The sequence below is a fragment of the Myotis brandtii genome, unplaced genomic scaffold (assembly GCF_000412655.1).
Source record: "Myotis brandtii unplaced genomic scaffold, ASM41265v1 scaffold165, whole genome shotgun sequence".
NCBI classification, from domain to species: Eukaryota; Metazoa; Chordata; class Mammalia; order Chiroptera; family Vespertilionidae; genus Myotis; species Myotis brandtii.
Genome location: NW_005356042.1, coordinates 12,847,932 through 12,871,796, shown reverse-complemented (window position 1 = coordinate 12,871,796; position 23,865 = coordinate 12,847,932). Strand labels below are relative to the sequence as shown.

The 23,865-nt window shown below is 39.3% G+C and overlaps 1 protein-coding gene across 1 annotated transcript in view; it reads left to right on the top strand.

Moving 5' to 3' along the window:
* Positions 1 to 23,865, top strand: part of WWOX (WW domain containing oxidoreductase) — a 935,251-nt gene that overhangs the window by 266,307 nt on the left and 645,079 nt on the right. Inside the window, exons 7-8 of the mRNA XM_005862598.2 lie at positions 5,510 to 5,695; positions 11,544 to 11,808. Coding sequence (XP_005862660.1) covers positions 5,510 to 5,695; positions 11,544 to 11,808 — 451 coding nt within the window. The remainder of the gene's footprint in view (positions 1 to 5,509; positions 5,696 to 11,543; positions 11,809 to 23,865) is intronic.

The following is a 23,865-nucleotide window of genomic DNA, read 5'->3' as shown; positions in this document are numbered from 1 at the left end:
CTCAACAGAAAGGAAGTTGTTGGATGTAGAGCTTGTGAAGCCTTTCCTCTCCAAGCAGCTTTGATAGACTCTGGATGGTGATGAGACAGACTTCAGTTGGCTTGGTGAAAAGAAGTGCAGTTGGGCAAGGAAAGAGGTTGCCATAAAAGGGAAAAGAGAGGCTGGTACCCCTTGAAAGAGCCCCATTGTCAAGGTGACATTTCTTGCCAGCACTCTCTCCTGTCTATCTTCCTCTCTCTCTCTTTTTCCTCCACTTTCTTTCCTGGTTTTCTCCAAACTCATGGTCAGGAAAACCTGACTAGCCCGTTAGACAGCAAGAATAAACCCGTGGAGAGGGAGAGATCGAAAAGGCCAGAAAGAGAGGGACAGTCAATGGATGGGAATCTTGAGGGGCTGTACACCAGAAACTAATATTATAGTACATGTCAATTATACCCTAATTAAATGGAAAAAAGAAGGGAGAGTGGGAAGATAACATAGAGATCAGCTATCTAAAGCCCAGTAGGCGACAATCTTTGGACTAGGACCCTCTTTAGTTTGTTATCACCATTCAGTGCTCTTCCCAGTGAGAAGTACCACCTAAGACCACCCTGGATAGAAGCTTGGCCAATTGTCATGCCCATGGATAACAAGCAGAGCTTCCCACTGGTAAATTATTAGAATCCCACCCTCCTTATTCTTGAGTAGTTGTTCTCTGGCCCAAAGAAATGTTTTGGCCCTCAAGGATGCAATTGATTACTACTTTCTAAACATCACCCCCAGCTGCTCAGAGAAGGTGCTGGGTCCACTCAATAAAGAGATATAAGCTTTCTCCATGGTAGTTCAGAAACACAGAGAGCAGGTGCAAAGGTGCACTTGTGTGTGTGTGCGCACAAACACACACACACCTATTAGAATCTCCTGTGCTATCCACGCAAGACCACCCTTCCTGTCCTCACTCACCTCTCACAGATCAGAATCCACCAAAGAAGAAAAATATCAGTCCCTGAAAGTGCTAATAGCATCAACTTTGGAATCCAAATGAAACTGTTTTTGTTTCCATTCTATCTTTATTGAATTTTCCTTTGATATTTTGTAAATATTAATCATCTCAGAGCCTTTTGAATTGCAATGGCTTATAGTCAAAACTGAGCAAAATGTACCATTTGAATAATAAAAACCTCATTAAAGCGAGGCTAAAGGAATTCTTTTCCTTTTGTACAAACCAATTAAGTGTCTTTTCAATTAGAAAAAAAAGTCTAGCACTTTATAGTTTCATATTCCATAAGCCTGTTTTTAATTAATGGAGGTGACAAGTTTTAGGTACAGGGTATATATTTTGCCTCTGGTGTTATGCAGTTAACATTAATAAAGGGTATTAAAATTTGGTGAAACTGGAAAGGGTGTTTGGGTCCTCCAGGCTGAGGTCTTTGGTAAGCAAGTTTTTTTTACTTGATTCAGTTTGCATTTTCTTGACAAAATGCACAGGCAGGGATAAAGGTGTTATGAAGAGGTTATGGTGTCAAAATTCCAAATTCCAAGGCCTGTCTTAAAGACAGAGGAACGCTGAAAAAATAGCTTAGAAGAGTTTTATTTTCTTTTGCAGACAAAAGGGAAGGGTAGAGACAGAAGAAGTGATAGTGACTTAATCTGGTCGGTACTTTACAGGATACTGGGGCTTAGCTCCTCATTCTTCTGCTGTTGGATTTTAAGGTACTTCTAGTTTATATACGTTTTACAATTCTAGCTCAAATATAATCATGACTCATCCTTATGAGTAAACTTTTATATAAATTTTGAGTATTTTCTTAGGAAGGAAACTTGGAAACTTGTCTTAGTTTGCTAGAGCTGGTATAACAAATTACCACAAATTTGATGACCTAAAACAAGAGAAACTTAGCCTATCACAGTTCTGGAGGCCAGACGTCCAAAATCAGGGTGTCGGCAGGGTTGGTTCTTTCTCGATGCTCTGAGGGAGAGTCCATTCAGTGCCTGTCTCCCAGCTTCTGGTGCAGGTGGGCAATCAGTGGCATTCCTTGGCTTTTAGATGCAAAACTGAAGTCTCTGCCTTGGTCCTCATATATCCTTCTCTGGAGTCTCCTGCCTGGCTCTTCTTTTGTAAGGACACTTGTCATTGGTTAGTTCCACCTTAATATAGGATGATCTCATCTCATGATATGAATTTAATCACATTTGCCAAGATCCTTTTTCCAAATAAGGCCACATTCACAGGTTCCTAGTGGACATATCTATTAGGGTCCATCATTTAACCCCCTATAGAAGCAGTGGCATATCATAGGGTTATAAGAGGCTGTGCCCCATATGTAGGCAAAATGGGGGAGCATGATTTGTAGAGAATTCAAAACCAATAATAAAACTGACTAAAGGTTGCTGTGTTTTATTATGATTATACAGTGGCAATTCTAAACATTATCAGTGATAAACTATTTCTCTCTCAAGGTGTGAACTGTTGCCTCAGCACTGCCCCCTATATACTCTCGGAAACAGGATGACTGAGTGAAATAATGTGAAGTTTTCTAATTCTTATGATATATATTTTCAACTTAATATATAGACTACAGGAATGTAATCACCAAGTTTATACAAAATAAAAAGATAATATAAATAAATCTGCTCATTTAATAGAGAAAATCTTATTTACAATTTTGCTACTAGTAGAGTTTAACATGTTTCATCTTGTATTGCTTACTTTGTAATCTAGTTTTATAAAATTTTAAAATGTCATTATCCATACTTCCTCAGGACTCAGAAGTTTTATTATTGATTTGTAAGCATTCTTTATATATTAAAACTATAGGTCCTTTATAGCATTGCACGAATTTGTCATTGTTCCTTTTTACTTTATTTAGATAACATTATTTTAGTTTTTAGAGTGTTTCCTTTATTTATTTATTTTTTAATATGTTTTTATTGATTTCAGAGAAAGGAGGAGAGAGAGATAGAAACATCAGTGATGAGAGAGAGAAACAATGAATTGCTGCTCCCTGCATACCCCCAACTGGGGATCAAGCAGGAAACCAGGGATGCGCCCTGATCAGGAATCAAACTGTTGACCTCCTGGTGCATAGGACAATGCTCAATCCACTGAGCCAAATGGGCCGGGCTATGCTTCCCTTTATTACATACCAATGTTTGTTTTTAAAAATGCATGACTCTGGCTACAGTCTTTTATGAGGTTGAAACAAAATCACATTGTTAGAAAAAGTAATAGCTCTATGAAAAGTTTCTATAAAGGAGCATTGACTTTCTAAAAATAAAAATACAGGAAATTATTTTACTTTCTATATCACATAGGAAATATTACCTGCAAGCCATTGGTGTGGAATTTGAACTGTATAAGAAAACATCACCCTCAATTACCAGCTCCCATTAATTTCCAGGATTTAGAAACTCAAAGTCCTTGGTGATTTGTCTGAAACAGACAAAATTCAGACCTTTAAACTTATCATCCAGTACTACTCTAAAACCCCACCCTATCTCTTTTTCTCTTGTTTTATTTGTTAGCCAAATTCCCAAATGCTTTTTTTCTATCAAGCATTTAGTTGATTATATTGTTTCTTATTATAAAGATATCATATGTTAATTATAGGGAAAAGATGAAGAAAATATGAATGAACTCAGAAAGAAAACAATTTAAGACACATTGGATTCTGTGGTAGCAGTTAGACATGAGCAGAGCAAGGACCCTGGGCCAGGTACAGGAGGTCACCAGGGTGGAAAGCCCCAGGTGCCTAGCAGAACTGGGAAAACAAGGACCTTGGCCCCAGGATAACCTTTCCTCCCCTTGCATATCGGTGGGGTGGCCATGCGGTTTAGACCCCCTGACCTTTCATATCACTGGTCATGTGCTTCAGACCTTCCCCTCACCTTTCCTCTCCTGGTAGGTCCCTAGTCATGTGGTAGACACCCTTGGAGAGGAACAAGGGGCCAAAGAGTGGCCTCATGTGACTCCCATACAAGCCCTTGCACAACCATTCCCTTAATCGTTGACTCCTAGGGACAAAATCTAGGCCTCAGTTGTGTTTCAGCTCCAGGCCCAGAAATGCAGCAACACCAGACAAGCGATGCCATGGCTGACATCAGAACAAGCTGCATTGACTAAGGACCCCCTACCCTAGTGCTGACCAATCATTGGAGACCATGACCCTGATTTCATATACCTGGAAAGCTGATGAATATTCTATTGAGATTCTCCCCTAGGACCTCCCCTAAAATCCCCAGCTTTAATAGCTCTTAGGACTGAGGACCCAGACACTATCACTGTCTAAACCTACTGGAATTTTTTTTTTTTGAGTGTACTTCGCTTTATTTCTCCTAAGCTTCAAGCGCCATTCCTTTGCCTCTATAACTTGTAAGGCTCACTTCTCTCTGTGACTTTCTAAATATACTTTTTCTTATAGTTTGAGTCTTGGTTCTGAATTCTTTCTTAGCCAAAACTCAAGCACCAAGGTTGCTGAATCAAGGTCTAATACCAGTGCTGTTTTCTCTACCTACATTTCCACCCACCCCTAAAGACAACTACTGTTAACATTTTTGTGTATACTTCATTACCACTGTGTGTGTGCTCTGTGCATGTGTGTGATCATGTAATAGTATATATTTTGTTTTTTATCATGAAGGTTTTACCAGGGTCAATAGATTTGTTTATTTGTTATTTTAATGGCTGCATAGTTTCCTATAATATACATATATTCAAATTCATTTAATGATTTCCCAATTGTATATTTAGTTTAATTCTAATATGTTGTTTTTATGTTGCAATTACAACACTGGGTAGCCTTGAATATATTTCTTTATAAAATTCTTATTAGTACCTTAGGATGATTTCCCACAAGTACAGTTTCTTTATAAACGATTTAGGATTTTTATTCACAGGAAAAGCTTACTTAATATTTTTAAAATTTTTATTATGAAATAAATATATACCAAATAAAATATTATAAGAGGCCTCCACTTACCTACCTCCAAAGCTCATTTCTGAAATGTAGATTTAATCTTACTTCTAGAAGAAATATACAAACCATATGTACCTGTCTCTTTAGACAGAGCATTTCTACCTTGGTAAGTTTACTGAGCACCTACTAAATACTGGTTCCTACGTTCACCTTTTTGCAGCATATTTTTCTTTTATATTTACTTTAAGGACTATGTTGAAGAAGCTGAGAATTGGAAGAATTAAGAAGCATAGATTCAGTTAGGTGGTAGAACCTAGGTTCCACCCAAGGTGACCAACACAACCTGGTTTGCCCACTACGGCCCTGGTTTTAGCACTGAACGTCCTGCATCCCAGGAACCCCTTCCTTCCACCAGCAATCCTGGACAGTTGCCAACTCCAAGTCCAAGCCCTTCCCCTTCAGAGTGATTTAAGATGCGGCATTCTGGGATATCCTATTTCCAAGGGACTGGAATCTTGAAGATAGCGAATAATTGTTTATTCCAGAGAGAGCATGAGTTATCCTTGATTTTAGAGTGTTTATGCCTATATAACGTTGGTTGTTTTATTTTTCAGGTCTCTGCATGTGCTCGTGTGCAACGCAGCGGCTTTCGCTCTACCCTGGAGCCTCACAAAAGATGGTCTGGAGACCACCTTCCAGGTGAACCACCTGGGGCACTTTCACCTGGTCCAGCTCCTTCAGGATGTCTTGTGCCGCTCAGCCCCAGCCCGAGTGGTTGTGGTCTCCTCTGAGTCCCATAGGTGGGTTGGAGTTCCATGTTTTGTTCCCTTATCGCCTTTTTGCACCAGCTAATATTCTCCCAAGGCTGACTTTCTGAAAATAATTTTCATTAGTCCTACTCTGAAAAGTGTGAGTGCACTCGACCCTGCTTTATTTTTCGAGTTTTGTTTTCTTTTTGTGCGATTGTGGGAGATTATTTGGGGTTTTGAGTACAGTGATGTAGATTGTTTTTACAACTCTACTTCAAGCCCCTCATTGATTTTTCTTTGAGATGGAATAATAATTGATTAAATCTGAATGCCTGACCTTTATTGATTTGTCATTCAACAACTTCAACATCTCACCAAGAAGAATGTGCAGTTATTCTAGCAGGAGAAACAATGCAATTAAAGACTGCGCGATGAAATCCAATTGTTTTATAATGAGAAATTAGGGAATTCAATGCAGACATTAGCTGTGTAATTGTAGGAAGGGAAGTACTGTAGTTAGAACATATTAGAAATCTGGCCATGCCTCTTTTGGTTAAAATTTCAATTAAAACATCAGATGGCACTTCTTTTCTATCACCATTAGGAGGATATTCAATTGAGTAAAAAAAAAAATTGAAAATTTCATCGTATTTTCAGCATATTTGTTCCTAGAGTTGGATAAACAACTATTTGTCTGAAGAGAAGTACTGGGGAAAGACAAAGGACTTGCTGGGTGAGGCTAGATTTAATGCATGTTAGGGAGATTTTCCTAGTATGGTTGGGAGCTTTCACTCTTAGCAAAGTAGCTGGAAAAATAATGTGCAAGTGCCTGTTTTCCCCCTTCTTCTCCACTGTAAGTCCTGAAATGTTTTAGTGACCCAGAATGAAGCTTATTTTTAAAATCATGCTTCCATAAAATGTAACCCCTGGGACTTGTAAGAGAGAGACCAGCCAAGGGTTAGTCTGAATCCTTTATCACTCCCAAACACAGGGGCTTAGGGTCTAAGTGACACGCTGCAGAGAGATTTACTTCTCCCATTTTAAATTTATGATGGCTGAAATGAAAGGAAAATGCCAGTAATAATCCTCCCCCGTGTTAAAAGACATGGAGCATCTAGTAATTAGGTGGTAACGAAATCTGGACATCCTTATCTTTGCAAATCACACCAGGTTTGTTAAAGAAAGTGGAGTGGCCCCGTTAAGGCGCGAGGGAGGCCACTGTGGGGGCAGGCGCAGGCGAGCGAGCTCTGGAAATAAATCTGCCAGCCCCAGTCATGTGCCAGATGTGGAGGGCACCACGGGATGTGTTTAAATGAGCTGGTATTTAATGGGAGATTAGGTTGAATTGTCAGCTGCTCTCTTCCCTTTGTAAATCTGTATCTTGAATGGTATTTCATGGGACGTCTTTGTTCTCTCCTGAACTTCAGCAGTGTAATTCGTTCCTGCCTTGGAGATCTGATTCTTAATTTCATTTAAAAAGTTGAATTGGAAGGAAGGGCCTTGACCCATTTTAGTTTATAGACAAGGCCTTCATGAAGTGTGAGAGGAGTCTCACTCCTGTCAGGTCCTTGGTGCTGGTTTTCTGCTTTCTGATGATCCTTTGCACATATTAAAGGGTATTCTCTCAATACGTTAATTCTCCCAATCTGGTTTGTTTATTACACTTTAATCACCCCCCACAGCACCAGAGAGCCAGTGTGTGCACTGGGTGCGTAGGCCTGGGAACGCACGCCTGGGAACACACTTGCTCACTGCTCAAGGACCCAGAGCCTTAACCCATGTTGTAAAATGGAGTGTTGATATCTAATTACCTCCATAAACCTTGGTGGAATCTCTTCCTTGGAGTCAAGACCCCATGTTAGGGGGAAAATGAAGTCCTGTGTTTGCAGAAAATATTATACCAGACTGCCCCACGGCAAAATATTTATTAGCCCCCCTGTGTCTCCACTGTATTCTGGTTATTTATCTGGAGTGAATTGAGTTTCTGCATACCTAAAATACATCATATTAAAATGAGAACTTGACTTCTTAGCTATGAAAAATTTTCAGATAACAATTTAAATAGGAGGAAAAGCACAGTGCTGCCTGAACAAGTCTAAATGGCTACAGCTGTGTGGAGAGCTAAGCTGCCATACACACACAGAAACACAGCTTCTGATGCAAATTCTGTCTTATTTTTTAAACATACTAGCTTTTGTCTACATAGAATCCAGACTAATTACTTTAGTTTGGAAATTTAACAAACTTCAGTTAAAAAATAAATAAATAAAAGGATCAGTGTAAATAGAAAGCTAGAGGTTCCCTTATATAGCTGATGTTAATGTCCAGAGAGAAAATGTTAGCATGTTCTGGTACTGGTAGGAGGATCATTCTATTAAGACATGATTGTTTGGCTTTGTCAGTTTTTCAGTTTGAAAGTAGAGTAGGCAGCCTTTGAATAGTTGTTTTACTGCCTCTGGAGCTGAGAGGTGAATATGGTCATTTCTCAGGAAGCCTGTCCTAGCTCAGAGGAATCAGAAGCCTTACCCACCCTTCCCACTTCCTGTAGCGCTGTCAATACAAGCTAATCAGACCTTAAAAATGGGTGCGCTGCCCAGGAGATCAGCTGGGCAGGAAATCAGGGGTCCACTTATGGGGGAGGCTGTGTGTTGAGGGTGGGGGCCTGATATTTAGCAGCTGTGCTTCCTTGAAACCTTGCTTTAACCTGGTTCCATGTAATTTCTCATCATGGTGTGTGTGTGTGTGTGTGTGTGTGTGTGTGTGTGTGTGTGTGCTTTCTAGATTTCTAGGTTTCTAGATAGGGGGCTATGAATGAATGACTTCTCTCTTTTTAGGAATTTAATCAACCCATATGTTCCCCAGTCATGAGGTACTTTTGCATTGTCCTTAAAATCCAAAGCAGGAGACTCTGAACATCTGAAAGTGCCAAGTGCCACATTCTTTATTCTCTCTAATGAGGAACATAAAGGATCTGAATCTAATGGTAAATTTTGCCTTTGCAGCAAGGCTCAAAACAAAGTTTTTTTTTTCTGTTTTTTTTTTTTTTTTTTTGTAATAAGGGAAACTTGGCTCTTAATTTGTTCTCTTTGTATTTAGTTTGTACTGTGTGTTAAAACATTATAGAGGCAACAAGCAAACAGCTCACTATCTTTTAAAAATTCACAGTCTAGCACTGGAACCAGGTGAACAAATGCTTTGAGGTCTGGTGTGGTAATGCCAGAGGCAGAATGTGTGGACAAAATACAAAGATGGCATAATTTGCTTTGTTACTAATCTTGGAGGGGTGGCAAGGTTATTGAACACTAATACTATCATGGACTGGGTCCTGGAGATTGGATACTTAATTTCTGTGGAAACATGCATTTCAGTCCACTTTGCATTTTTTCAATCTATCCTCCTTTGCCACCTAAGAAATCAGTGTGACAACTGGCAGTGGTAGAGTTAGTTGGGGAGAGCTTCCTGGAAGAAATGGCACCTGAGCTGGGTTAGACTAAACAAATATGCCAAGAAGGGTTTCCTGCAATAGGTGAGTGGAGAGAGAAGGATGTTATATTTATCTTATACCTCTTAGATATTGTCTGAGTCCTTGATGCACTTTTCTACTCAAGTAGGTAACAGTTCCAGGATATGGCCTATGGCTTGGATCATTGGGTTCTCAACTCAACAGTCCCTTTTTGTAACAACTCTTCCTTAACACCTTATTATAGTGGTTTTCAACCTTTTTCATCTCATGGTACACATAAAGTAATTACTAAAATTCTGTGGCACACCAAAAAAATGCATTTTTTGAGGATCTGACAAAGAAATCTGTATAATTTGATTCATTCACTTGGGATGGCTATTGTTGTGTTGTCTGTTGTCATTTTTTTTTTATTTGACAATCTCAGGGAAAAGAGGTCAGTGCCTCTGACAAAGTAGTCAGCTGTAGCATGTTTTAAAAATTCTTGCAGCACATTGTTTGAAAATTGCTGCCTCCTTAGAATGTTAAAATACAATTCAGAAGTAATATAACTTTCCTGCATAAATATATTTTAATTCAATATGTTAGTTTACTGTAATATAAAGAAAAAAATAAATGTGAAGCAAAATAGCATATGTTTCAACATGTGAATGCTTGGGCAGGACTACAGGAAGGGTAAGTATCAGATGTGCATGCCCAGGCATAAATCACCTAGTGGGGAAAGATATTCAAAAATGCAGACTGTGGACAGGCATGTGGCACTCCATGACTCCAGTGCCACCAGTATTGAGTTAAGCCTCACCTCCCCCCGGCCCTAATCACGAAATCTGAAAGTGTATTCATTCCTCATTCATACAATTGTTGTACTACCCTCCCAGAAATGCAGTGGGTGTTAAAACTGTGCACACATGGAAAGCACAGTTAGGCCCTAGGCTCAGACAATCACACAGGCTTTTCAGCTGCATGAATGTCCGGTGCAGGAGTCCTCACTGAGCGAGACTCCACCTGCCTTGCAGGACAGCTATCATTCATAATGACAATCAGAAAAAGGCTCCTGTAAAGCGAGACTCCACCTGCCTTGCAGGACAGCTATCATTCACAACCCCCCACTCCCCGCCACCCAGAATCATAATGACAATCAGAAAAAGGCTCCTGTAAGTTTTTAAATTTCCTGCTAAGTTCCACTGCCTAAAAGGATTAAGCTTAGAAGTCTGGGCTCTCCCGGTGGTTTGGGGCCCTTGGGAAGGGATGGCAGCCAACAATTAGTTTCCTAGTCCCTTTGCCGTGTCAATAACGGTTATTATGGCCATCAGCTTTGTTGATGACCTCAGACCAGCAATGTCATTTAACACTAGAAACTGGATGTCACCGACTGAGTCCTAAAAAAGGGATATTTAATTTCCATTAAAACATGTATTTTTCCTGCCCCTGGGATGCTTCTTTTGGTCATAGCTCAACTGAACTGCTCATGTTAAGTAAGGAATGACCAGATTATTCCATCATTTTCATTTTACCTTTGCTTTGTTTCCCACAGCAGTTACCCAGATTCCTCTTATTGTGCTTCTTTTCTACTCATTGCTAATCTAATGAAGCAAACTAAGTTCTTAACAATGATGAGTCTGTCATCTAGAAAATCCTTTTGTTATTATCCATGCTTTAAAAGGCAGTCACTACTTTGTTGTTGATTTTTTTTTTAAAAAAAGGAAGAAAGAAAGTAAAGAAACAAACAGCTGGTGTTTAACGACTCCATCAGACCCAATTATAAAACATCAACTACTTACTTTGATTTGTGTGTATCCATGCCGTGGGTATACTTAAAAACATTAGACCCCGCCAGAACTCATTTTGGCTTTGTTTATATTTGTCTTTTAAACATATAAGACTATTGATGGCACCTTACCAAGGTTATAACCCCTTTATAATCATTAATTTTTAATCTGGAAAAAGAGTCTTGGAGGCAGCAAGACTCATCTATATATTTACTTATATGCTCTAGTGAAACTATACAGGACTTCAGCTTTGGCTAAAATAACCCAGGAAAACCCTGTCAAAGGTTAGCAATGTGATATCTTCCTGCTTCCAAAAGCAGCAGCCCTTCATTTAAGATGCTTTTCCATTTAACTTAATTATCCCTGAACTTCCTATTGAAGGTTTTGAAAAATATATGTGAGTGGCGGGGGGTGTTTAGTATGTTAAGACTGCTCCCTTTCTGAATTTGGGTCTTTATGAAGCCTATCTTTGCATCCAGTTGGTTTATATTGTTAAATCACCGTTGTCTATTTTTATGGGCAACTTTGTTTTGAGGTTTGCACCATTGGGTTTTCAGTAGTCTTTGTGTAGTTTTGCAGATTTTCAATAAAAATTAAGAAGTTATATCAGATGTCAGCGCTTGGCTGCTTCATGTCATCTTTTCTATTTTTTTTATTTTTTATTTTTTAGATTTACAGATATTAATGATTCCGCAGGAAAGCTAGACTTCAGCCGCCTCTCTCCATCTAAAAATGACTACTGGGCCATGCTGGCTTACAACCGGTCCAAACTCTGCAACATTCTTTTCTCCAATGAGCTTCATCGCCGCTTGTCCCCAAGAGGGGTCACCTCAAATGCAGTGCATCCAGGAAACATGTTGTACTCCTCCCTTCATCGCAACTGGTGGGTGTACACGCTGCTGTTCACCTTAGCCAGGCCTTTCACCAAGTCCATGGTAAGTGAACGACTTCGTCACCGCAGACCCATTCACTGTGCCTTTCTAAAGGGTCCTTGAGAAACCCAGGCGTGCTTTCTTCAGCCTTTCACCTCTTGGAATGATGAGTCTGGTCTTGCTAATCATATCATCAAGCCTATTAAAGCCATTGGAAAGGGCCCTTGAACACATTTCAATCGACTTTTGATTATGTTTGTCTCTCTAAAGGTGTCTCGAAGGGCTGGGTGGAAGATGTGGTTTCTCAGTATTGTGTTAGTGTGGCTAAAAGTCTTGATAGCAATTACTGGTTTTCGTTTGATGTGCTTTTATTTATTATTATTCAGAAAGTGCAGCGCTTGGTAACTGTGTTTTGCATTAGTAGGTGAACAACATGGATTTGTGACTGTTGAATTATCAGATGATGTGATTCCTTTATTTCCACTGAGAATCTGTATCTGATGTTCCAAATTCTTTTCTTACTGGTTGTACACCTCTCCTGGGTTATACTTGGTTGGCTAGAAGTGTGTTTTATTCTTTATTTCCCCAACAATGAATTATTTTGGATGAATCACACTACTGAGGTTAGATTTAGAAATGTTCACAAAGGTAACTATGACATTTTTATGTTTTTAATGGTCATATAACAACCATATCTAGAAACTTCCTCCATGAAAGTGTTTCAGTAAGAAGTAACTTGAATGAAGAATACACATTTGATGTAGTATTTTTCTAATCTGCAGACTTTAATCTGGCTATTTAGTATGATAGCCACTGACCACATATGGCTATTGAGCCCTTGAAAAATGAATAAAGAACTAAATTTTTAATTTGATTTAATGTAAATAGCCGCACGTGCCTAACAGCCACCCTGTTGGAAAGCACAGTTGAATAATGTGCCCAGCACAGTGCCTGTGGTATGGTAGGTATGTGGCACTTCTTGCAATGATAGTTGTTATTCTTGTTGTGAATATTACCTTGGTCCTGAACAATATTTTCTAAAAATGTAATTGCTGCCAATGAATACAGGGGTCACGGAACTAAAGAACTCTGTAAATTGGGAGTCTGCTATTGGTGGTCGGGCGACTTTTATCCCCGAACTCAACGGTCCAGGGAGAGGGTTATAGGCAAGGTAGGGAGGGTGCTCATCTGGGGAGAGCTTGATTCTCCACCCTGTACATTTGGTCCCTGCGGAAACCACTGTGCATTGACTTTTCATCTTCCTGTCTCAAGTGATCATCTTTTAAATGTCACAAATGTACTTTTTTAGATAAGCCTATGAATTAGGAAGACTATGAAATATGTAGCTAAATTTAGATTCTTACGAAAATTCTAGTAATATCTTTATACATGTAGGTATTTGGTGGTATTTCTTAGCCATTAGAGCTCCATATGAATAGGTGTATAAAGAGGGTGGGAACCCTGGACTGGTTTGTCAAACTCACAGCCAATCACTTCTCTTTCATAAACATTTAAGACTCTCAGAGGAGAAACCAGCATGAGCATAAACCTGGGATCACTATATTTTACTGGCGGGATAGACGGGGCTTATTGGGAAAGTCACCATGTGTTTTATTCTTCTGTGTGCTGCTTCTGATTGCTTTTATCATGAGAAGACGTTTGTTTCATGGGTGAAGAGTGCACGTTTGCCGTTGTAATGCTAACACATTTTTGGAAATAAGCCATGCAGTTGCATTCCCATTCCTACTCATGGAAACTGTTGGATTCCTATCACCTCTTGTGCATTTTGACTTCAGAGAAAGTGTTTTCCCTTGACACGATTGTTGCCGGAGTATATATTCCATTGTACAAGGTCAAGGAAATAAGAGCTACAACTCGGCCTTGTGCTTGGAAGCCCTGCGTGGGCTTCTCCCCCACAGACTGCTCCCTGAAGTATTAAACAGCAGTATTGTAATATCAGTGTCCCTTTTTTATTTGCAGTGACTTGCTGTGACTATGGTGATTTTAGTTACAGTAATTAGGTCACCCTTCATGGAGTCAGGCTATTTTAAGTGCCTCTTTAAGGAATATTGTTGCAGATCAGTAATTTTACAATTGGATGTTCTTGTGTAACTTTATTAAATGTAATCTGTCTTTTAAATGTTGCCCTTTTACAGTTATACATTTCTAATTGTTGCTGTAAATGCATTATCACTTTGAAATTAATTAATTTTTCCATTTTGGCCGCCTGCAGTATAATAATCACTAATGAGAAACTCATAGGGATTAATTTTCAGCTCAGCGACCCCCACTGGTAAAGCGTGTTTCTGCCCCCTCTTACTCTTGAGGTCTAGGGGACAAGACAGAGTCTTGAGGATCCCGGGGAAGAAGTTGTGTGCCCTCCAATTTATGATAAAATAACAGTAGTGGATAAGATAGTAATAGAGTTTTTTTCATGTTTAAAAAAGATGCAAGATTCCTCAACTAGCTGCTATTGAAACATCTTTAAGGAAACTGATGTTTGCTGGGAGCTTTTAAATAATGAAGTCACATACAGCATGTGTGTGCTGTATTTTTATTTTCTGTCTCTTTATGCAATTAAAATATTCTAAAATTATATTTTGTATATGTATACATGAATATACATTGTATGTTAGTCTATAAGATATATTCATGCATACATATTGCTTTATGAGGCTTAATTCACAAAACCTGGCATACTGTATTTTCAAGGGTAATTTTGCTACCTGCAGTTGTTGCCCAGTGGGATGGCTTTAGATTCCTGGCATACTCTCAGTAAGGTGCAACTTAGCAGTGTAAGCTGGGCACCATGATGCTTCCTATATCAGCATATGGATCTTTAGGTATCTCATAACCCTTCTGCAGTGATGGAATTATTACCCTCATTTTGCATTTAGAAGCACAGAGAACTTGCCCAACTTGTTCAAGCAAATGGTATTTCAGCCTCAGAACCTTTGTCATCTATTCCCAAGTCCACTTTCTGCATCAGTGCCCCACAGTGCCCCTGCCACAGATATCTAGTTGTGCAGTTATGTTTTCTTCTTAACATGTTTGAAAGAGCCTTCGTGAAATTAACCCTCCACCCCTCCATTTCCCCCCACATAAGCTTTCAGTTCTGGTAAACAACATCCTAGCCCCAGCCAGCCCTGTGCAGATCCCTATGTAAATCTGAAGCTGAGCACCATCACGTGCTTCTTAGGGTGTTTTGTGCAACCAAATATTTGTGTTGGCAGGTAACAGTAGAAAGAATATCATGTGTTAGGGGAGCAAGAGCTTAGCAGATGTTTTAGGGAACTACATTTTCAAATCATTTTACATTAAAAAAGAGCTTGAGTTGGTAGAACTTTTGAAAAGATTGGGTTACGTTTCCTGTGGCCGTGTAAAGCCAGGCATTGTGCTGAGTTTTAACAGATGTTCAGCTACCCTGTTAATGGACGGGCCTGCAATGCTGGTTCTGTTGCAAAGTTATAAATTAAACTAGAAAAAGCACAAGATGTCATTCTCCTAACCTTCGGGAAAGCCAAGCTGGGTAATTCTGCCCTTGAATAACCTGCTGCAGGGTGATTTATAGTTGGACAATTTAAAACATAATGAAGGAGATAATAGATGTTGATTTGTTCTTTAAATTAGTATTTTAGAAAAATACTCTCCCCCTCTCCCCTTTAAATACCTGCAGCTGACTACACCCCAGATACTGTCAAGGACAACCCCCCACCCCCCTTGAATCTCTTGGCACATGGAGTAGAAAGCAGGGACCTTTTTCTGTTGGGAGGAGGAAATACGATTTTCAGAGTAGAAATTTCAGCCTATTCTTGATTAATCTAAATATTTTGAGACTTCCTAGTGAGGGCTGATTCTCTGGCTGCCATGCTCTTGCCCATTTAAAAGTGTTAGAGAAGCAGACTCTGAGGACCTTCATGGCTGGGCCACACTTGAGCTTTCCTGCAGACGTGCACAGAGGGACCTGGTGGCTGAGCTCCTCTCCTCGCTGAGGCCACATCCCTGCAGCCTCAACATCCTTCTTACAGCATTATCATTAGCAATGGTTTTATTAGTCATGGCTCAGTTCTGTCCAGAGTTTTACAATTTACAGTGTTTGTTCAATTCAGAGTCCAAGGGATATGGTAGAACAAAAAAGAGTGAAGGGTTTAGCATCATTAGGCCTGTGTTTAAAACTCAGATTTCTCCTCTTTTTTAGTTGTATAATTTTGAAATTATTCAGCCTCTTGGGGGCTTCTTTTCTACATTACTTGTCATGTTTTGGACTGTGAGTTACTAAGATGCAGGTAAAAGTGTTTGGAATAATAGAGATCTGTTTTTCTCATTGATCCAGGGGCCCCAAGGCAGCCAGGATGCGTTTGGCTCCTGTATGTAGGCAGTTCCTTTGTGATGGTGTTGCCTCTTTCCTTCTGCTTATAAAATGGCTGCAGCAGTGCCAGCCATTTTATCCTACAAGATAATGTCTGAAGACAGGACAGGAGGGATCGGGCCCTCCTCCTATGCCTCTGTCTCAGAATTATCCTCCCTGGAAGACTTCTTCTCAGCTCACTGGCCAGGATTGAGTCACTTGTCCATCCTAGGTGCAGGGGAAGCTGAGAAAGTGCATTCCTGGCATTTTGTATCTCTAGGGCGGGAGGGGAGATCTGATGGCAAGGAAACGGGTAGAATAATGGCTTTGAATTGAATAGGTGTGCTTATAGTTTTGTCACTGGCAAGGCTGAATGCAATTTTATTGGGTCACTGTGAAAGCAAGTGAGGATTGAGTGGAAGGCACCTGGCCGTATCTGGCCCCCTTCCTCTCAACCAGTTTTACCTCTAGCCACTTTCAGCCTCTTTCTCCTTCCCTTGTCAGGCTGTTGAAGCAGACTGTTCTTTAGTCCAGAGCTCTCCTTTCCTCCACTCTCACGTCCTTCAAAACTCAATCCAAATGTTACACCTCAAGAGAGCATTAGGTCAAGATTTGCTCATATGAGCCAGTACCTATAATAATATCTGATGCATAAAGCACTCCATAAACATGTGCTGAATGAGTACATGAAGGACCCCCGAAATTTCTCCTTCATAGCATTGAACACAAATAATTTCTGTGGTTTATATTTCATGGCTGACTCCCACTCTCCTGAAAATGCTATTTTTGCCTTCACACCACTGTATCCTGGTCCATAAAGTAAATGCTCACTAAAATTTGTAAATGAATAAATGAAAGATGATTACGTGCTTAATGAATGAGAGTTATTAATATATTCCTTATCATTAGCCTCCCTGACATGCAGAGGTTTGCAGTTGAGGGTGCAGATAAAGAAATGGGGGAGGCTAGAGGACCCGCCCAGAGTCACACTGCTAGTACATGGCAGGGCTGGGACCAGAACCAAGGACCCCTAACTCCTTGTGGAGTGACACAGGAAGGATCTACCCAGAGGTGTGTGTAGGGAAGGGAAATATGTAAGGGGAGAACAGCAGGGTATAGGAAAGATAGGATAAGCTTTAGAGCTGGGCAGCTCTCGGGTCAAACCCCAGCTCCGTCCCATGCTAACTCTTAGGCACATTTCATAACCTGATTAAGATTCTCTTGTAAGAGGGGGATGTTGTACCTACCACATGGACTTGTGCTGATGCTTGAAGGAGACCATGAATGTACAACATCTACCTAGAAGGTACTAGATGCTCAGTAGACATTACCTTGTATTGTTATTTTTGCCTGTGTTGAGAATTAAAGATCATAGTATGTAGGAATGCTAGATACTCAGTAAACATGTATTATTATTGTTGTTACTGTTACTATTATTATTGTCATTATATTTTCAGATAAGTAAAGGCTTGTCTGCCCATTGCCTATAGATGCCTATTCTCCAAATAATGGCTCCATGTCTGTCACAGATGGTCTCTTTCTCCCGGTGAACTTTAAGCGTAAACACATCATGTACAAGTCTAAATAAGCACTGAGCAACATCAGAATGGAAGCTAGAATTAGAAGGGCTTCCATGGTGCATAATATAGGCTCTCCTGGCTGTTGTTTAAAGCCACCAACAGCACACCTTAGCTTTGAGGATAGATCAGCCTTCTCTTGTTAAAACAAAGACAAGGAAACTATGTCCTGCTTTGTGAGGCCATCGCATCTCATTGCTGTATTTTCTCAGCCTTGCTTTTCAGTATTCTAAGTCTGGTTAGGCCTTTGTTCCTGACGGAGCAACCGAGAGGGGAAACTGGCCTTAATATGTATGACAAATTATTTAATGAACATTTAACCAAGATTTAAAATTCTCCCAGTTTTATTTTCCTCCTTTCCTTTTCTTCCATGTCCCCGTTGGCATCTCGGTAATGCATTGCCTTTTCTTAACTCTCTTTCTGGCTCTTTCATTACTTTTAAGTTAGTGGTGCCTCCTTTGATCTTCCCCCCTTTCAACTTCCTTTCCTCCAATTTCATACTTCTTTCCAGTGAGTGTTGGCTGTCGCGCTGCGGAGACGTTGGAGGCTGGCACGATTAAACAGATGCCAGGAGTTTGTGCTGCCCCGTGATGATGTTTCTGAAATGTTTCTTCTATGAACCTTGGTTCTCGTATAACTAACCGGGCACGTTGGTTTTTCCTTGTGAGGTGGGGAAGGTAATGTTTTTCTGGCAGCAATAAAGGGAACTCAAATCTGGTATTCTGAATTATTCAGAAACTAAAATCCATACCCTCCCACCTTCTTATTACTCTAAGATTAATGAAGATTTTGAAAATCAGCTGAGGACATATTCCCAGGTGACATGAGAGCCTACTTAGTGCCAGGCTCCACGCTCCTGGGTTTACATCTTTATACTTTGTCTCACATAATGTCATTTTAGAGTTAGCTCTCAATACACGATGGTGTGTCTCTGAGCAAGTCTCTTACCATCTTCGGGCCTCAGTTTTCTTATCTGTAAAATGAGTCGGTTAACCAAGGTTAGTTGTCCCAAAGCTTTGGATGTCACAGAACAGTGTAATTCAAAAGGAAATTAAATGGGGAGACTGATGCAGGTTCATACTTTTTATTCTGAAATCTGTGGATGAGAACACACTCACCAACATCAGTCATCTCCACTATATAAAATAATAGGTATTTTACTGCCCAAAACTGTGCAGGACGATTGTGGGAAAAGAAGCAGTTCTTTCAATTGAATATATTTAACTTCAGGTCTAATTCATTGCAGTCTCACTGTTGGTGATGTTGTCCTTGTTGAAAATGCTGGGCTTACACTTGGGAATACCTGGCCTAGAAGATTCCACGGGTACTGTTTCTGCTCCAAAATTCCTTGGAGAATCTTTTGGATCCAGATTCCAAACTTTCAATGGCATCTCAACTAGTTCAGTAAGGAGCCTCCGGTGAGACCTTCTGCGACATGCAGACCCCTCAGAACTCTCCACAGTGGAGTGAAGGGAAACAGGGTGATGCAGCTCTGAATTGAGGTGTCAGCTGACCCCTCACAAGCACTGGCTTCAGCCTGTGCCCTTTTCTGACTATGGCACCCCATCTACTTATTTCACAGTTTCTGTGCGTCTGGAACCTGGGTGTGGCTTAACTGGGCCCTGTGCTTTAGGGTCAACTCTCCGGTTACAAACAAGGTGTCAGCCAGGCTATAGCCATTCAAGGCTCAGTTGGAGAAAGTCCACTTCCAAGCTCAAGTGCTTGCTGGCAGAGCTCAGTTCCTTGGGGCCTAGTAGAATGAGGGCTGGGGTTCCTCTCTGGTGTTTAGCGGGAGGCCCCTCTGGGTTCCTTGCCACAGTGGCCTCTCCAGCATGGCAGCTTACTTTATCAAAGTGTGTAAGCCAAGAAGGAAATAGAGCCTACGAGCAGGACAGAAGTCACAGCCCTGTGTCACCTCACTACCGAGGTGACATCTCATTACCGTTCCCCATTCTGTTTACCAGAAGCAAGTCACGGGGACTGACCCTCTCATGGGAGAGGATTTCATAGTGGCCTGAATACCAGAAGCATTGGGGCCCATCTTAGTGGCTGCCTGTCACTTTTTACAAGTTCAGTGGGGTTTTCTGTTTTATTTTTACTTTTTTGGTCTTTTTTGTGTGTGTGCCTTTTGATAGGCTATCTGGTGGCAGATTTACTCCTAGGCTTTAATATTTTTTGGCCTTAAGCTTTCCTTATTGATACATTTATCTTTGCCTTACTATTCTCCTATTTGCATTCTTCCTGTATTCTTGTTCTCCTTCTTTCTGGGCTAAGAGAGATACCAGATGTACCATTTTGTTTTTTATATATGTATGTCAAGTATTTGTTTTCATACTGCTTTATTACAAGGGGCCTTGTTAATCAATGGCCCAAATTTTCCTTCGAAAGAAACATTCACAGCCAAGTTTTGATTTGAGTTTCAAAAATAGGCCAGAAACCCTGGACTCTTTAAGCCATAAAGGTAGATAAAGCTCACTGATCATTTTAAAGCCCATGTAGAATATTATTCCAGACTAAGTATAGTCTTGTAGATTTGGTTGTTGTTGTTGTTACTTTGGGGTTTGTTTTATTAAATAGATTTCTAAGGGAAAAAACTTTTATTTTGCTGTTTTCAGAAAATATTGTAGAGATTGATTTGGAATGCTGGTTTGGTTTTCATGTTATAAAGCCTGTTAAAATTTATAATAAGTAAAGTTTCTTATTTAGTAATATTCTCATTTCCCCTGTGAAATATCAAGCTCTTTTACTGAATCGGGGCTCTTTGTTTCTACACATTCTGCCTTGTATGGACTCTGCACCCTTGAAACATCTCATCCTCAAGTTTCATAGGATGGGGTCTCTTTAATCATTTACATTTTGCAAAAAGAAAGTGAAATATTCTTCAAGAAGCCAAAGTAATCCACGGGAATGTATGGTGTTTGTTCAGCTGGATATCTTATTTATTTGAAGTACTGAGAGAAATCTCTTCTGACTGCTCAAAAAAGGGAAGAATAAACAGTGAGACTGTCCAAGTAATCTGAGCTAGAAAGTCCCTCCTTTCACAGGAACATTATAAAAAGTATATTCACTGGGTCCAAAAAAAATACTGTATATCTACTACTGAGACCTGCATAATGTTTTCTTAGTATTCTCACTCTTTAAAAGAAAAAGAAACTATAAAATCTTGGAACTTTGAAATATTTTTGATATTTTAATATGCCTGGGCAGGTGAATGCAATAAGTCTGTTTTTCCTTCTTAGAACATAGCATTTCTCATTAGATTTTGTGTATGCTCTGTGTAATTTGTCCCTTTGTTGATTTTCCATAACCATAAAAGACCAAGTAATGAAATTAGCGTGGATGAAATCTCTGTATTAACCCTGAACAGATTTCCTATAAAGGAGGCATTAGACATTTAAAAAGTCAGAGGGATGGGGGTCGGGGGGAGGGATATGGGGAGAGGTGGAGAAGGTAAAGGGGATAGATAAATGGTGATGGAAGGAGACTTAACTTAGGATGGTAAACACACAGTACAACATAAAGATGATGTATTGTAGAATTGCATACCTGAAACCTGTATAATTTTATTAGCCAATATCACCTGAATAGATTTTTTAAAAGACATTTAAAGCCAATATCACCTGAATAGATTTTTTAAAAAAAGACATTTAAAAGAAAAAAAAATTTATTTCAAAAGAATTAGATTCTGGAGTACACCCAGTCTGGAAGGTAATATAGATTTTTTTTCTCTTTTTGTTTTCTCTGTACTACCCATTGGGAATGAGCTGGCATATTTTTTGTGGATGGAAGGGTCTTTTCTCAGCTATAGTTTGCTTTTCCTGTAATGTTAAGCATGTTTATCACATTTTCCAATCCCACTTTCTCTCATTGCCAGGCTCAAGGCTCTGTTGGATTCATATTTTTAAAAACTTAAAAATTTAAAATTAAGCTTATCTTTGCCAAAGTCCATTTGACACATCTACATGTTCTCTGTAATGAGAAGAGTTGATGTGTGTTGGATGCAGTATGGGAGTTTCAATGTGAGTGTTCTCTGAATAAGTGTAGGTCTAGAGGACAAAAGAAAGCAATAATAACAACAAAAACAACAGCTTACGTTTATTAGGACTTACCTGTGCCAAGTAAGCCCTGTTCTAAGTACCTTTGTGTGTTAACTCACTTATTTCTCATAGTCCATTACCAACATCATATAGTGGATTGGAGCTAAGATGAGCACGTTGCTCTATTTTGTTGAAGATGAATGTTTTGTGATATAGCAGAAACCCCATACATGGGCTTTGAAGTTGAAGAAACTAGCTCCAAATCCCAGCCTTTCCTTCTAGTGACCCCTGTCATCGTGGGCAAGTCACACTAAGCACCTCGAGTTTTCATTTTCTTTGTAAATGGAGAATATAGTTCTCACATCTTCGGGCTGTTGGAGGATTAAGGCACAGCTCAACCCCAGGGCTATAGTAGACACTCAGGAAATACTAATTTTCTTTGTATCCTATCAGTCAATGTAAACTTCCCTGTAAATGTACTGATTTCTGAGGACATAGAGAAAGCTATTGTCAAGGATGTTGTCTATTACATGACCACAAAACATAGGAAGTTATGCCACTGCATGTGAGATATACCCTTAAACTCTGAATTCCAAGAAAAACCCCGGAGAAATCCCACAATACCTTCTGCTTGATAACGAAATGATAACATAATGTATTGTTGGAGCTCCTGGTCTGTTTTATGCATTTTCAGATAATTAATGCTATTGGTTAACATAACAACTTCCTCCAGTTTTTAGTGACTGAGATATTTTGTTCACCTTGTTCTACACTTTATCTTTCTTAGATCTATTTTTGGAGGCAAGTCACATATGAATTAATAAAGTAACTTAGATTACACTACAGGCATATCCCACAGAGCCTCTTAACGATACCCCACCAAGAACAACTTTATCTTAGTTTATACTTTGGACATATTGTCCATGCTTGACAAAAGAGATTATTTGATATAAAACCTGAAAAAAGTGGACATATTATTAAAACTATTTTGTCTTCAGAATTTTGGAAAGCATAATCCTATTACTGCCTTCTATCTAGTAGTATGCTAGCTACCTAGATAATATATCTTTTAATCAGATGTGTATGTATTTCTGTGTGTGGAAGCATGTAATCACCATTCTTCAAGGATCTAATTAATATACCTATTCCTTTTTTGGTCTTATTCTTTCTATTTCTGGATTATTTTTTCCCCTAATCCCACTATTGTTTTTCAGTGAGCTATTTATGTTTTGAATATATATTTGTGAGAAATTTTTTTAGCATTCACTTTACTTAAGATGGTTTATAAAGACATCAGGAACTAGAATAGCAGTGCATATGGACATGTACAAAGAGTAAGTGTCCCATAAATTGTTTTTTCTTTGTTTGGTTCTTACATCATGTAGCTGTGCATTTAGAAAACCTGTTTGGGGGAAGGGAGAGGTAAAACCAGTTATTTCAGCCTGCTATTTTGATCCTGAGACTTAAAAAAAAAACACCTCTGTGTTTATGAATAAAACATTTTAATCAGAACTATATCAACACTGATCAATTTTTTTTCGTGGAAATCTAATGCAGGGTGAATTCCATTAAGTCAATTAAATACCTTGATTAACATATATGGTCAATTAATTTATGACAACGGAGCCAGGAACATTCAACGGGGAAAGGACAGTCTCTTTAATAAGTGGTGTTAGGAAAACTGGACAGCCACATGCAAAAGAATGAAAATCGACCACTATCTTGCACCATACAAAAATATTAACTCAAAATGGATTAAAGAGTTGAACATAAGACCTGAAACCATAAACTCCTAAAAGAAAACTTAGGCAGTAAGCTCCTTGACATAGGCCTAGCAATGATTTGTTAAAATTTGACACCAAAAGGAACAAAAGGAAAAAAATATGTGCAAGTACATCATACTAAAAAGCTTTTGCACAGTAAAGGAAATCCAACAGAATGAAAAGGCAGTTTACTGAGTGGGAGAAAATATTTGCAAATTGTGTGTCTGATATGTGGCTAATATCCAAATATATAAAGAACTCTTACAACTCAATAGCAAAAAAACAAAACAAAAACAAAAACAAACCATACAAATAAAATAAAAACACACAACCTAATTAAAATGGGCATAAGGTCTGAATAGACATTTTCTCAAAGAAGACATACAGATGGTCAG